A 15,201-nucleotide genomic window follows, 5' to 3' on the forward strand; every position below is an offset into this window, starting at 1 on the left:
GTACCAGTCTTATTACACTTGATGCTCCTCCAAGCACTCTGTGATCTAGCTACATTGGCTTCCCTGCTGTTCTTCTAGCTCAGCGGTCCATCTCCTGCCTCCATGTCTTTACATTAGCTCTTCCCCACTCCTGGAGAGCTCTCCCTTGTCACCTTTGTCTCTTAGAATCCTTGACTTCATTCCAAACTCACTCAGATGCCACCTTTTGCAGGAAGCCTTTCTTGGAGGCTACAGCTGCTAGAGCCTTCCCCATTGAAGGTTACTTTCCATCTACTCTGTATTTGTCTTTGGTACATTTATTTACTTGTCTCCACCGTTACACTGTAAGCTTCCTTTATAAAGCACTATGTAAATGCTAAGGGCAGTAACTGTTTCTGCCTTGTTGTGCATCCCAGTGCTTAGCACAGTGTCTGTTGCATGCTGAGCACTTAATAACAACTTGTTCGTTGATGTACTGCTGGTTTTACAATTAGCAGAGACTTGGGTTCAGATCAGTCTTCTCTAATGCTCACTAGATGTGTAACCATGAGAACACAGTAAATCAGAAAGTATTTATGCATTGTCTTCTGTATTCCAATTACTAGGTACCATGAATACATATACAATGAATAAATAATCCCTCGTTTTAAGCCACTTACCTTTCTGAGGTCTTGCTTTACTATCTACTACATCACTGGTCTTTTATGAAGATGGAGGGAATTGAAAGTGCTTTTAATACTTTAAATATCTATTAATGTATTTTGGTCAGGATTAATTATTAACTTGTAGAAAAGATAATTTAAAGTGACTCCGTAGCTGTATAAAATTTTTGGATTTTCTTTAAACCCTACATCATCTTCTTAAGGAATTTTCCTAATGTGTAGGTTAATCAGGGAACTTTGAAATTATCTCTTCAAATCTAACCCTACACCTAGAAAAATTGAAGCCCAGAGATTGTGTTGTGACTAACATCACAACACATTTGTGGCAGAGCTAGGATAAGAATCTTAAGTTTCTCATCTTTAGTTTGTTAGTGATCTGTTGATTGATTGCTTTTGAAAAAATGATTCCCAGCAGAATTTTGTTACGTGCACATGACTCTTTTTTAACTATATAGTGTTTCATAGTAATCAATAGAAAATTATTAATCCCTCTTTGCCCTCCCTTTTTTAAAGTTGTGCAAGATTTTAAGGTATTACTTTTAGAAAAGTAGAAGAAATTCAGAGGATCAAAAAGTGCTTCTGATTAAAATGTTCTTTTTCTCTAGGCAGTACTTTACTCAGATTTTATTTTCACTAATAAAAACATGCAATTTCCTAGATTACCAGTATGAATCAACTGCTCGTAACTTTTTGTTTAAGAAATTCACGTATGAAATACTAAGAATTTAAGTGACTTGCCCATGGTCACACGGACAGACTCTGTGTCAGGGGCAAGATTAAACTCAGGTCTTCCTGACCATGAGGCTAAAGTGCTGTCCAGTCATATGCTGCTCTTATACAGCAGTATAATCCTAGAATATTGGTATCAGAGGTGACTTTTTAAATTATCTGGTTCACTTCCTTCATTTTACTGTTGAGAAAATTGAAGGTCAGAGGTTGTCAAGGTGTGGTCCAAGGTACATTGAAGACCCGGTAGACAAACTCAGATCTTCTGACTGTAGAATATCAAGTATGCTCTCCAGGACACCACTGCATATTCTGATTTTTAATGAGCAAAATAAAATAAAAATGCCAGAGGATTGACTTTTATATTTTTTATACTCGTGTTCCTGCATCTCATGTAACAACATTACCTCATGTTTAAATCATTTCAATTCAACAAATATTAACTGCCTACTATGTGTGAAATTGTATTTTCTAAATTTTTGAGTAATTTACCTCTTAGGTTTTACAAAATTAGATTTACACGTTATTAGTTGAGTTTATGATGTTGTTACCTTAATTTTATATTTGGAAACTACTAGAATTTGTTTCTTCTAAAATAAAACCTCATAGTATACTGGATTGAGTAATGCATCTAGAGTCAGGAATAGGTTCTAGGTTCACATCTCACCTCATACCTTGCCTTTTCTGTAGAATGTAAGTTCCTTTCCTCTTTTGTACAATTCGGTTGGACTTAATGACCTCTAAAATCCTTTCCGAATCTGACCTTATGATATACTTATCGCAGTGGTTTTGTTGCCCCAGTACCACAGCATGCAGCAAAGCATTGAACTTTATTTTTTTTTATTTAGAATTTTATTTTCAAAATTACATATAAAATAGAAATTTTGACATCAATTTTTTTTTTGGGGGGGGGGGTGAGGCAATTGGGGTTAAGTGACTTGCCCAGGGTCACACAGCCAGTAAAAGTTAAGTGTCTGAGGCTGGATTTGAAATCAGATCCTTCTGACTCCAGAGTCCGTGCTATATCCACTGCGCCGCCTAGCTGCCCCTTGACATCAATTTTTTAAAAAAACTTTTGTGTTCCAAATTCTCTTCCTCCCTCTCCATACCCCCAAAGAACTCAAGCAATTCAATATAAGCAACATGAGCAGTCAAAGCATTAAACTTAAAAAGTCTTGTCTCAAAAATAAAAAAAAAAAGACGTGTCTCAAATTACTTGAATTAGGTGTTGTCTGGGTCCTATATAGGTTACCCGTAGGACATAGGAGGTCCAGCCTTCCAGCTTTCAGTTCCCCAAGCTGGAAACTCCCTTTACTCCTGCCCTCTTTGTTCTTCAGAATTATTCTAAGCAGTGTTGGGAAACAACTCTTTCAAGTTACTTGGGAGCAGGGAGAAAGCAGAGGCAGGGTTGCATTATTTTGGACATATCTTTTATTTGAGATTATAATTAATTAATTTCCTTTTATTTTTATATATAGTTAGGGTATTTAACTTCAACTCATTCTGTAAAGAGGCAGCTTGGTGGCTCAGTGAATAGAGCACTGGGCTTAGAGTCTGGAAGACCTGAGTTCAAATCCAGGCTCAAACACTTTATTAGCTTTGTGACCTTGGGCAAGTCACTTAACCCTCTGATTACCTGACAGAAGGATCCACTGGAGAAAGAAATGACAAACCACTTCATTATCTTTGCAAGAAATCCCATGGACACTGGTCCGTGGAGTCATGAAGAGTTGGACATGACTTATGACTGAACAGTTCCAAAGTTTGGCCATTTCCAAGGGACTCGGGGTTTTTTTTAAGACTCTTTCAGGGGATCCACCAGTTCAAATTTTTTATAAAGTATGAAAATATTTTTATTTCTGTAACCCACATGTACAAACCCATTTGGAGGGATCTTTGATAATTTTTAAGAATGCAAAGGAATCCTGAGACCAAGAAGTTGAGAACTACAGCTGTAGACTCCTGTTTTAAACCTTGAGCTTTTAATTTAATAAGCCATTGTTCCTAGCAATGGTTTACAAAAGTGAGAAATCCCTGAACTTGCTATTCAGCTGTGAAGATGAATGTATAATAAATCAATCTGTCAATAAAAGTCAGGGCCTATTTCCCATCTCAGAGGCTAACAGTTATATAATTCTGTTTTTCCCTTCTTGGCCAATTTCTGAAAAACTTACAAAAATTGGATGTTTAATTCGAATACTCTTTCACACCTTAAAAGAATATGGCAGGGGCAGCTAGATGGCGCAGTGGTTAAAGCACCGGCCCTGGATTCAGGAGGACCTGGGTTCAAATCCAGCCTCAGACTTGACACTTACTAGCTGTGTGACCCTGGGCAACTCACTTAACCCCCATTGCCTTAAAAAAAAAAAAAGAATATGGCAAGGAAAAAAAAATAAATTAAGCCTTGTGTCAAAGATGAGAAATTACACAATATAATGAGGATCATAGTTTTTGGAATTGAAAATTATTATGTATTCAATCTAGTTCATACTTAAGTGAAAGCATCAATAAATGTAAAATTCAGTATATAATTAATATTCTGTGATTTTTCTCTTTTTTAGTTATTGAGTCGAAAAGATAAAACTACTTTTGAAAAATTGGAATATGTAATGAGTAAAGAAGATAATTACAAAGACTTAGAGACTATATTAGTAGTTTGAAGATGACACCTTGCATTCCATATTTAGGTAAGATCTATCATTTTATTCATATGCTTGTCCCATAGTTGTGTTCTGACTTATTCAGTATATTAAAATACTAAAAAAAAAATAAGGAAACTGATTATAAGGATTTTTGGCTAAAAATTGTTCTTGGATGAATTTATACTTCTGTCCAAATGATCTATATGTGCATTTATATTTATTATTTATTTCTATCATAGTAAATAGCTTCTGAAATTTTGTATGGAGTATCCATTTTCATAGTACTATTTTACATTATGTTCTTTATTTTTAGCTTGTGACAGCATAAAATCTTGGGGTTTAAATAATACCTCTTCAAGAATCAAACATCAATTTTTAACTTAATCTAAGTGAAAGTATACTTTATAACTACAATGCTAAGGTAGACTGCTGTGTTAAGCTATTTTAATGACATTTTAAAAATTGCTTAGTTGTACAATGTTGCTGTTACATAGCATATTTTGTACATGTGTTTGTGTAATTAGATTATCAGGTTCTTTTAACAATTTTTGTTTTATTGAGGTATTTAGCTACTATTATTGCTGCTTAGCAATAAGAAGCTCTTAATTCTAGTTTAAAAAATACTATATTGTGTATAATTTGACTAAAAAGTAAATGTCTATTTTTTTAGTATTTCTTACCAGTGAATTACTGGTTCTATATTTCCACCTGTAAGTCATAAAGTATATACTTTTCCAGTAAATCTGAAGATATGCCATATTATATACTCTCCATTGAAGACCTGTTCTAAATAATTATTATACTTATATTGTATACAAACTAAATTTTCATAAAAAATGAAATACCAGGTGATGCCAAATAGTGAGCCTCCAGTCAGAAATACCAGAAATAGAATTCCATCTCAGGCATTTGCTAGCTATATAACCTTGGGAAAGTTACCTAAACTCAGTCTAAGTTTATGTATCCTAAAATGGAGATCTACCTCACAGGGTTGTTGTGAGAATTAAATGAGATAATATATGTAAAGCCCTTGGAAACCTTAAAGTGCTTTATAAATTTTAGCTCTGAAATTTGTAGTATATTTGTAAAATCATTTTATTTCTCATATATAGAGAATAACATAAAGATATGCCCTCACTTTTCTTCCCTCTTTGGAAGTGAAGATCCCCATCTTTCAGATAAGTAACACTGTACCAAACATGGTGCTGGATTTTAGCACTGCGTTTTCTAAAAGAAAGGTGTGTGTGCCCATGCGAGAGATCGGTGCAGTAACTGTTTTTAACTAAGCTTTTGTATTCATAAATATTGACCTTTCCAAGTGATTAGATGGCAATGTGTGAACTAAATAATATGGTCTAATAGAGCATTAGACTGAGTCCAAATTCCTAGCTCTGACATTTTCTAGTGGTATGAAACGGTCAATTTACATAATCTATCTTAATTTGCTAATTTGGAAAATGGGGATAATATGTCTGCCACTTTTTTCATATGAATGTTGAAAGAAAAGTGATTCAATTTAGGAGTTATTGAATAACTCTAGTAGTATTCTTGCAGGTAATAAAAGATGCATACTTTTTTCTTCCCTTCCACCTATAGAATGTCTTGTCAGCCTTAGAGATAATGAAGAACCATTTGACAGTTAAGCATTCTGTCCTGTCCTCACTAATTTCATAAGTGGAGGAAGTTCATATACTGCCCCAAAAGGGGAGGTGGTAGTACAGTATTTCTCCCAGCATAATGTAGTTTTGGAGGTAGAGAGTGTGCTCTATTTATTACAGTTTAGTTGCACAATAGTGACCCAGGTACTAGCATATTTTCTTTAGGCATTTTGCTTTTGGGGAATGTGGGAAGAGAAAGGAGCAGAGGGATACTTCTAAATCAGAATTAAACTTGGAATAAGCTAAAGCTAAAAGTTTGAGGAAAACACCTCGTTTGACCTTAGAGACTTGGAACTTTGGTAGACTTACACTTCTATTTACTATCAATGTAACTCTGTGTTCAGAGTTGTAAAAAATGCTTTGGTAGATTATATCTGGGATGATCTTTAAAACTAATTCCCACAATTCCATAAGATTGAAAACCTGTTGAAAAAAGATGACTGGATTGGGAGTCAGGAAGTATAGGTTCTAATTTTGGCTTTGCCCTTGGGTAATTTTTTCAATTCATTTTCTATACCTCCATTTCTTGATCTATAAAATGAATAGTGAATTATATGAAATTGGAAATATCTTCCAATTTGAATATGCTGTTAAATGGGAATCCGACTCCCATAAAATCATTGTTTATGCTGTTTAAAATGGAATGCTGAATTTTTCATTTTTCTTTTTCTTTTTGTTTTTTGGCGGGGGCAATGAGGGTTAAGTGACTTGCCCAGGGTCACACAAGCTAGTTAAGTATCAAGTGTCTGAGGTCAGATTTGAACTCAGATCATCCTGAATCCAGGGCTGGTGCTTTATCCACTGCGCCACCTAGCTACCCCTTTTCATTTTTCAAAAAGTAAAAATGTTGAAATCTTTGGCTACTGAAAATGAAAAAGATTGAATATTTGAACACTTGTCCCTGCTAATTCTTAGTACTAATGCTGGTTTTGTTTTTATGATAAAGAAAGGGAAAAAAATCCCTCCCTTTGTGCATTCAAGCATCTCTTCTCCCAAGGGGGAAAAACCCTGCCAGAAATATAGGCAGATTTTGATAACCGACTTTACATGTAGGCAGGATAGCAAATATTAAATCATTGGAAAGGTATGAGGAAAGTTCCCTGATAAAAAAATAGTTCCTTCACTGGCCTAACCATAGTGTGTGAAATGATGATTGTAGCCATTCCTTTGGGTTAAGGTAGTTGAAGGCAGCTATTAAAATGGCAACATCTAGGTGAGGATTAAAACATTAACTATTATTTGGCATTATGTATTAGCATAAATATTTAATGAGTTACCTGACTGCCCCACATGAGAATCATAGGATGTTAGGACACAGAACATAAAATATTATATGTAAGTAGGAGGGACTTTTCATACAGAAAGAATATTGAAGGTGGGCATGGGATGAGAGGGAAGAAGGAAGAGAACAAGCATTTATTAAACATCTCTCTGTATGCCAGGCACATAACTAGTTGCAGAACAAAGCACTTTACAAATATTGCATTTTGAATCTTGGAATATCAGTGCTCTTGTTACCCCCATTTTGTCAAGTTGAGGAATCTGGGGTAGAGAGGATTAAGCGACTAGCACAGAGTCACACAACTAGTAAGCATCTGAAGTCATATTTGAACTTCAGCCTTCCTGACTTCAGGCCCAGCACTCTGTGCACTGAAACATTGAGCTCTGCTCAAGGGTCGTGGCCTGGGTATTGCCAGAAGTGCAAGCTCGGATAGATTATTAAGAAGATTTTTTTCTATGTAGTTTTGCTTAGGAGCATAATAAACAGGGGTCTTACTTTATTGAAATAGATTATGAATAGAATCTAGAACCCACCTTGTAATGAGAAAATATTTCTTAACATGTGTGGAAAGACATACGTGTATGTGTGGTAGTTTGCAGAGTCAGTATGGCTTGGTAGATAGAGAATTGCTTTCAGAACTGAGTTCAAATTCTGCCTCTGACATGTTTTTGCATTGTGCCCCTTAGGTACAGTCCCCCTAGATAACTCTAAGACTAGAAGATACAAAAAAGTTGCTGATTGGCATTGGTAGAGGGAATCACAGGTATGGGGTAAAAATCAAAATGGGCTAGATTACCAAAGGGAAAAGGAAATGTCCCTCCGAAGTATATTATTCTTACCTAGGTCAAGTGTATTCTAATATGAAACATTGTCCTTTAGATTTCTTGATGGTTATATTAACTTCATTGGGGAGGCTCTAGATTAACCATGTTAATCCTTTCAGAGTATTAAGTTCTTTTTCCCTATGAAAGAAAATTATATTGATGTACAAAATTTTGGCAGTGCATGATTTACATTGGGATAGTGGGTTACTTCATAATATGATACCATACTGTATAGCAGTGTTTTGGGGTTTTTTTCTTCCCCAATTCAATTCACTTAGCATATGTTATACATGTACTATGTGCTGGGTTCTTCAGATATAGAGACAAAAATAAAACAGTCTATGTCTTGAGATCAAATTCCATCCTTTAAATTTTTGTTTTTGTTTTTGTGGGACAGTGAGGGTTAAGTGACTTGCCCAGGGTCACACAGTTAGTAAGTGTGAAGTGTCTAAGGCCAGATTTGAACTTGGGTCCTCCTGAATCCAGGGCTGGTGTCTTATCCACTGCGCCACCTAGCTGTCCCCATTTTTTTCTTTAGAAAAAGATTTGACCATCAACAAATTACAGTGTATCAATTGTATACATTTTTTGTCTCTGATAAGAATGGGATCTTTGAGCCATCCTTTTATTTATTTTTAAGTTTTTTGTTATTTTTATAGCACTTTCATTTCCCATTATATTCTGCACTCCCCTTCTCCTACTCAGAAAGCCATCCTTTCTACCTAAAAATAAAACTTAACAAAATTAATTTCACATTTCACTAATACATCAGTTGAACGACAGTCTGTGAATTATCCCATACCCAGTCTTTCATTTCTACAAAAAAAATTCATAAGAGCCATACTTCTTCATCTCTTTCTCAGGGCTGACCTTGGTCAGTAAAATTACATAGTATTCAATTTTAGTTTTATTGCTATGTGGATTGTTTTCCTGCTTCTACTTACACTGGTTACTGTTGTCCTTTGTCATTGGCTCACCTAAGTTTTCTGTGCTTCTCTAAATTCTTAATAACTATCATTCTTATATTTAAGTAATTTTTTAAAACTTTTTTTGTTCTTTTGGAGATTTTTGGTGAAGCAGTTGGGGTTAAGTGACTTGCCCAGGGTCACACAGCTAGTAAGGGTCAAGTGTCTGAAGCCAGATTTGAACTCAGGTCCTCCTGAATCCAGGGCCAGTGCTATCCACTGTGCCACCTAATTGCCTTTTTTTGTTGTTTTTTGGGTTTTGGGGGTTTTTTTGCAGGGCAATGAGGATTAAGTGACCTGCCCAGGGTCACACAGCTAGTAAGTGTCACCTAGCTGCCCCACATTTAAGTAATTTTAACCAATCAATGAACATCTCCTTCTCTATATCTTTTCTGCCACAAAATGTGCTGCTTTGAATGTTTTGAGGCAAATGTCTAACCTGGGGATTTTTGAGTCCAGGACTATGGATGTTTTTTTGCCATTTTCTCAGTATAGTTACTTCCAAAATGGTTAGACTAGGTTACAGCTCCACCAGTAATATAATGATGTGTTGATTTTTTTTGCAGTACTTCCAACATTGTCTGGTCCCATTTGCCAGTTTTCTTGGGGTGGGATATAGCCTGTTATTTGTATTTCTCTCACTATTAGTGATTTGGAACAATCTTGCATGGTGCTGATATAGTTATAATGAGCTATTTGCTCATTTCCTAATACTATTTATCTATTGAAGAATGACCACATTATCAGGCATAAATTCAGCAAAGTAGCAATACAAAATAAACCTACAAAAATATAGCAATAGCCAAAATTTCCAAGGGTTGCAGTGGGGAAAGAGACAGTAATGAATTTTTCTTTACTGTCATTCTAATGATAAAGTCATATTCGGTGCCTGAATGCCATGAACTTTGATGACCTAGATCTTTAATTTTCCAGGTCTTACATAGCTGTGGCTGTAGCAGCCACAGAAATAGTAGCTAGGTGAACTGATCCAACCATTCTGGAGAGCAATTTAGAATGATGCCCAAAGGGTGATAAAGCTGTGCATACCCTTTGACCCAGCAATACCACTTTTAGGTCTTTTTCCCAAAGAAATCATGGAAAGGGGAAAGGGACCCACATGTACAAAAATATTTATAGCTGTTCTTTACGTGGTAGCAAGGAATTGGAAGTTGAGGGGGTGCCCATCAATTGGGGAATGGCTGGACAAATTGTGGTATATGAATACAATGGAATACTATTGTGCTGTTAGAAATGATGAGCAGGAGGAGTCAGAGAAACCTGGAGGGTCTTGCGTGAGCTGATGATGAGTGAGATGAGCAGAACCAGAAGAACATTGTACACAGTATCATCAACATTGAGTGTTGGCCTACTGTGATGGACTATATTCTTCTCACCAATGCAATGGTACAGAAGAGTTCCAGGGAACTCATGATAGAAGAGGATCTCCAAATCCAAGGGAAAAAAAAAGAACTGTGGAGTATAGATGCTGAATGAACCATACTATTTCTTTTGTTTTTGGTGCTGTTGTGGTTTTTTTCTATTTTGAGGTTTTTCATCATTGCTCTGATTTTTTCTCTTATAAAAGGACTAATGCAGAAATAGGATTAATGTTATTATGTGTGTATATATATATCTGTATCTATATATCTATGTATATAGATATATAGATATAACCTATATCAGATTACCTGCTGTCTAGGGGAGGGGGGAGGGAGGGGAGGGAGGGAGAAAAATCTGAAATTATAAAGTTTGTATAAACAAAAGTTGAGAACTATCTTTACATGTAACGGAAAAAATAAAATACCTTATATGTAAAAAAAAAATTAAATTTAAAAAAAAGAAGAAATAATGGCTAGGCCACTTCTCCCCAGGGATTATGACCTTGTGGGGAACACTGGAATCAGGATCAATGGTCTCTGGACCTCCTAGGCTTATCTGCCCCTTGGTTGCAGAGGGTCAATAAACAGTGTTAGTGGTGGAGAGGAAAGTGGGTCCCTTCTCCACAGTAGCTACTCCCATCACTAATGGCTGTGAGGGCTTAGGCAGGTAGAAGGGCAGTGGTCTGAGAGGCATTCCTATTGCCAAAGCTCTTAGGTTCAGGGTCATGGGTTTTCTTCAATAAATGAAAAGTGGCACTGCTTGAAGTGAAATTGACTTGCCTGGGACATGCCACCTCCCATCTCTCCCTTGTGAGAAATAATGGGGTTTGGGGACTCAAGACCCCACGCCTCACCCCACACACAGAGGAACTCTGGCTGGTTTTGCAGGGCCAGCCCAGAGCCAGGAGAATTTCAAGAAAATGTAGATCAAATCGACCTTCCTAACTAACTAAAGGAAGTTAACTAACTTAAGACCACCTTCAAGTCATGTCAATCAATGGACTTGAGTGCTACCAGCCAGTTAGCTTGGAGCGGTGTGTAGGAACCACCTCTCTTCCAGACCCGCAGGGAGCTTCCACTCCCACAGGCACAGGAACTTCCTCTTTTTGGCCTAAGACTCATAGGTGAAGGGGCCTTTTTCTCTTCTCTCTCTCCCCTAGATCCTAGGTAGGCTTTCCTATCTTTCAAAGCCATGTACACTCTTTACTAATATTTAATATGCTTTAATAAATTCTTAATGCCCCCAGACTGGTGCAATAGCCTCTCATTTCTAAGTAGCACTATATTAGGAATCCCAGCTAATTGTCCCTATACTTGGGACAGTAAATAGGTGACCACATATAATTTTACTCCTCACACCCATAGGGCACCTTCCTACTTCAGCTAGGCTGGCTTCTCTGCCCTCCAAGTAGCAGTTCATTGAACAATTTGGGGGGGGGGGCGCAGGGCAAAGATGGTTAAGTGACTTGCCCAGGGTCATACAGCTAGTAAGTGTCAAGTGTCTGAGGTCAGATTTGAACTCAGGTCCTCCTGAATCCAGGGCCAGGGCTTTATCCACTGTGCCACCTAGCTGTCACCATTGAACAATTTTTAAACATCTTTACTGTGCAGAGAACACAGCATGGTATTGTGAGATGGCTTCATTGAATTTAGAACTTGAAGGGACCATAGAAATTATCTTAATCAACATGGGCAAACAGATGACTATAATTCATGTTGTATAAGAAGTACATTAAAGAATTACAAAGCGAAGTATTGTGTAAGGTCTGCAAGAGTGGCAAAATTAAGTAGCAAGACAGAAAACTGCAGGCCAAGATGGGGGAGTTTGTCTTGATCTTAGACATGAAAGAGTTCCAAGTGATGACAAGTCCCAAGGTCTGGCTGTGCTTTACTGAGATCGATTATAAATGAAAGTTATTAGAACTGAGGAAGTCAAAGAACTTTGAATTCAGGAAGTCTTAATGACTTAGCATGAAGTTCAAGAAAGCAAGTAGCAGTGGATGGAATGGAGAAGAGGATGAGGAACAAGATGTTGAAACCAATTAGAAAGCTGGGAAAATGTCCTGGCGGGCCCTATAGAGAGGGTATTAACAAAGACTGGGAGTTGTCACTGTTGCAAAAGGAAGAACTTTGTTGACATTGGCTGAACAATAATCTGGAAACCGTAGTGTCAAATAAGCAATAAATGTGTTTTTATTTGTCATGTCACCCATTAAAATGCAATCTCATTTAGTAGGGATTGTTTCATTTTTTTGTACTTGTATCCCATGGGCATAGTGTAAAGAATGAAACAATCCCTACTCAGATTGAGATGGCATTCTGATGGGTGACGTGACAAATAAAAATAGAAATAGAAAAATAAATGAATTGATTAGTTGATTATTCTAATAGAAATATACAATTAATAAACAGAAATATTCAAATTAGTTTAACAAAAAGTAATTTGGGAGGGAGGTCACTAGCCACTTGGGGAATCTAAAAATATGTTTTAAAACTAGATATTTTGCTTTGAAACAGTCCTGTTACCCATCCACTGGCTTTGTTCCTATTCTTTCACTGCTAAATGAAGCTGGAGAAATTCTCTCTTCTCCCCTCCCACTTATATCATGTCACTCAAATTTCTTCTACAATTATCTCCTTCATCCCTGTCTCACATGGTTGGTAGCCCTTCTCTTAGGCAAATCTCTCTACGTTCTCAAATGATTCCACCTGCTATCTCCCTCATATTCCCTCCTCTGTCATCTCTACCATCTCAGCAATCTTCAGTCTCTTACTTTTTACTAACTGCTTCCTTATTGCCTGCAAAGACTTATATCTCCTCCATCCTCAAAAAAACACTCCCTTGATCTGTCCATATCCATGCCTTCACCCTTTCATAGCTAAAATGAGAAGGCAGTGATAATTAGATAACACCACTCTCTCCTGTTTCTCTTCTTAGTTTCCTCTGTGTTATCTTTATCCAGATATACCCTCTAACTGTAGGTGCCCCACAAAGCTCTGTCTTGGGTGGGTTCTTTGTCTCTTCCTTTTCTGTGTAGATGATTCTTAGGTTTATTTATCCAAGCCATAACTTCTCTTGCATCTCCAACCTCTCCTCTAGAAGATTTCAGTTGGATTTCCTATAAACATCTTAAATTCAAAGATATGTCCAAAATTAAATTCATCATTTTTTCCTTCCACCTTCTCTTGAAAGCCACTCTCATTCTTCAAGTCACCCAGGTTACAACCTGGGGTGTCATCCTTGACTCCTTACTCATCCCTCGTATCCAATTGTTGCCAGTTCTATAGGTTCTACCTTCATAATACTGCTTGTCAATGCTCCCTTCTTCCTCTTTTAATTGTGAGCTCCTTGAGGACAAGAACAAGAACTTTTGGGGGGCTTCCTTTGTATCCCCAGTGCTTTAGGTGTTTATAAAGGCTTGTGGCTTTCACTTTGCCTCCTCTGTCTGCCTTCAAAATAAAGCCAGGTTATGCTGACAAAACTCTTTTGGTTTTGATCATCTTAACTTGATTCAAAGTGGGATAAATTACAAGAAAGTAGAAGATGTTTTCTTGGCTCCTCACCATAATTTTCTCTGAAAAATGGCCTCTTCTCTTGGTTTATGCTCAAAGTAGGATCAGTTGTCTTGGCCAATATGGAGGAAAATTCCTACAATAAGGATGCAAACATTTTTCTGGAGAGTAGTAGTTTGGCATATCTCTAGGAAAAAAATTGCTTTATGTGAGAATTATTGCCCTAAATCTGAAAATCATTAACGATACTCATTTGTTATTGTCATCTGGAGAACAATCCTAAGACACTATGTTGAGGGATTTGGCACAAACGTTTTCATTTTTGCTGGTGAGAGAGGGAAAAAGTAGAACAGTGTGTTTTATAATAGAATGGAGTAGATAGCTATATTTTTCATTACAGTTCTTGTCATCATTCCTCTATCACTTGTGTAATGGGAAGCTCTATAGTAGTTCAAACTGTTTGTTGCTCTGAGGGGGGAAAAAAAGTAACTACCCAAAAAAATGAGCAGCAATAGTTCTATATAGTTCTGCCTATTGACTAGTACAATCATATAGAAAAGACTTGGATTGACAAATTCAAAGTATATTTTAAACGATTTCTGTATGTAAATGTGCTGTGATTTGAGTTAAAGAAGAATGTCTGAACAAGTCCATCCATCTCTCTCCCCTCCCCCACTTCCTCCACCCAGTTGTGAGGGAAATTTTCATAGCAGTAGATTTAAAAAAATTTAAAGATAGAGGATCCTTCTGTACTCTACAGTCCTTTCATCCCTTCTTAAGCCTTCCTAAAACTGTATTTGATTATCATCTTCTTTCTGTCCTATTTGTATTTTTAAATTCTTTACCCTTTCTTCCTTATATACTTTTAAAGGTAAACCATAATACTTATCATTCTTCTAATCTTGCTGCTCTCTGTCATCTGCCTTGTGCCATGTGATTGAGAAATGGAAGAACATTACCTATAAGTGTTTTGTTTTGTTTTGTTTTTGGTGAGGCAGTTGGAGTTAAGTGACTTGCCCAGGGTCACACAGCTAGTAAGTGTCAAGGGTCTGAGGCCAGATTTGAATTCAGGTTCTCCTGAATCCAAGGCTGATGCTCTGTAAGTCATTTTGTCCAACCTATATCCAAACAAGAATTCCGTCTATTATATACCTGGTAGGTATATGAAATTCTCTAGGGCAGCTAGGTGGCTGAGTGGATAAAGCATCAGTCATGGAATCAAGAACAACTGAGTTCAAATTTGGCCTCAGACACTTAGTAGGCGCGTGACCCTGGGCAAGTCACTTAACCCTGTTTACCTCAGTTTCCTCATCTGTAAAGTGAGCTAGAAAAGGAAATGTCAAACCACTCCAGTATCTTTGCCAAGAAAACACCACAAGGGAACAACTGAAAAACAACTAAACAACAGTGAAGGTAAAGTTTGCTACTTTCCAAATGAGCCGATTTTATTTTTAGATGGCTTTAATTATTAGGTGAGAGGCAACATGCCTCTCATATGTATGGAATTAGGAAGACCCATGCAGGGCATGGGTAAGTCACTTAACCTATCAGTGTCACAATCAACTCTCCAA

The 15,201-nt window shown here is 36.9% G+C and overlaps 1 protein-coding gene across 1 annotated transcript in view; it reads left to right on the forward strand.

Moving 5' to 3' along the window:
* RALGPS2 (Ral GEF with PH domain and SH3 binding motif 2) overlaps window positions 1-15,201 on the forward strand; it is a 240,984-nt gene that overhangs the window by 130,573 nt on the left and 95,210 nt on the right. Inside the window, 3 exon segments of the mRNA XM_044001135.1 lie at window positions 3,074-3,081; window positions 3,929-3,995; window positions 3,998-4,054. Coding sequence (XP_043857070.1) covers window positions 3,074-3,081; window positions 3,929-3,995; window positions 3,998-4,054 — 132 coding nt within the window.

This window comes from Dromiciops gliroides, chromosome 4 (assembly GCF_019393635.1).
Source record: "Dromiciops gliroides isolate mDroGli1 chromosome 4, mDroGli1.pri, whole genome shotgun sequence".
NCBI classification, from domain to species: domain Eukaryota; kingdom Metazoa; phylum Chordata; class Mammalia; order Microbiotheria; family Microbiotheriidae; genus Dromiciops; species Dromiciops gliroides.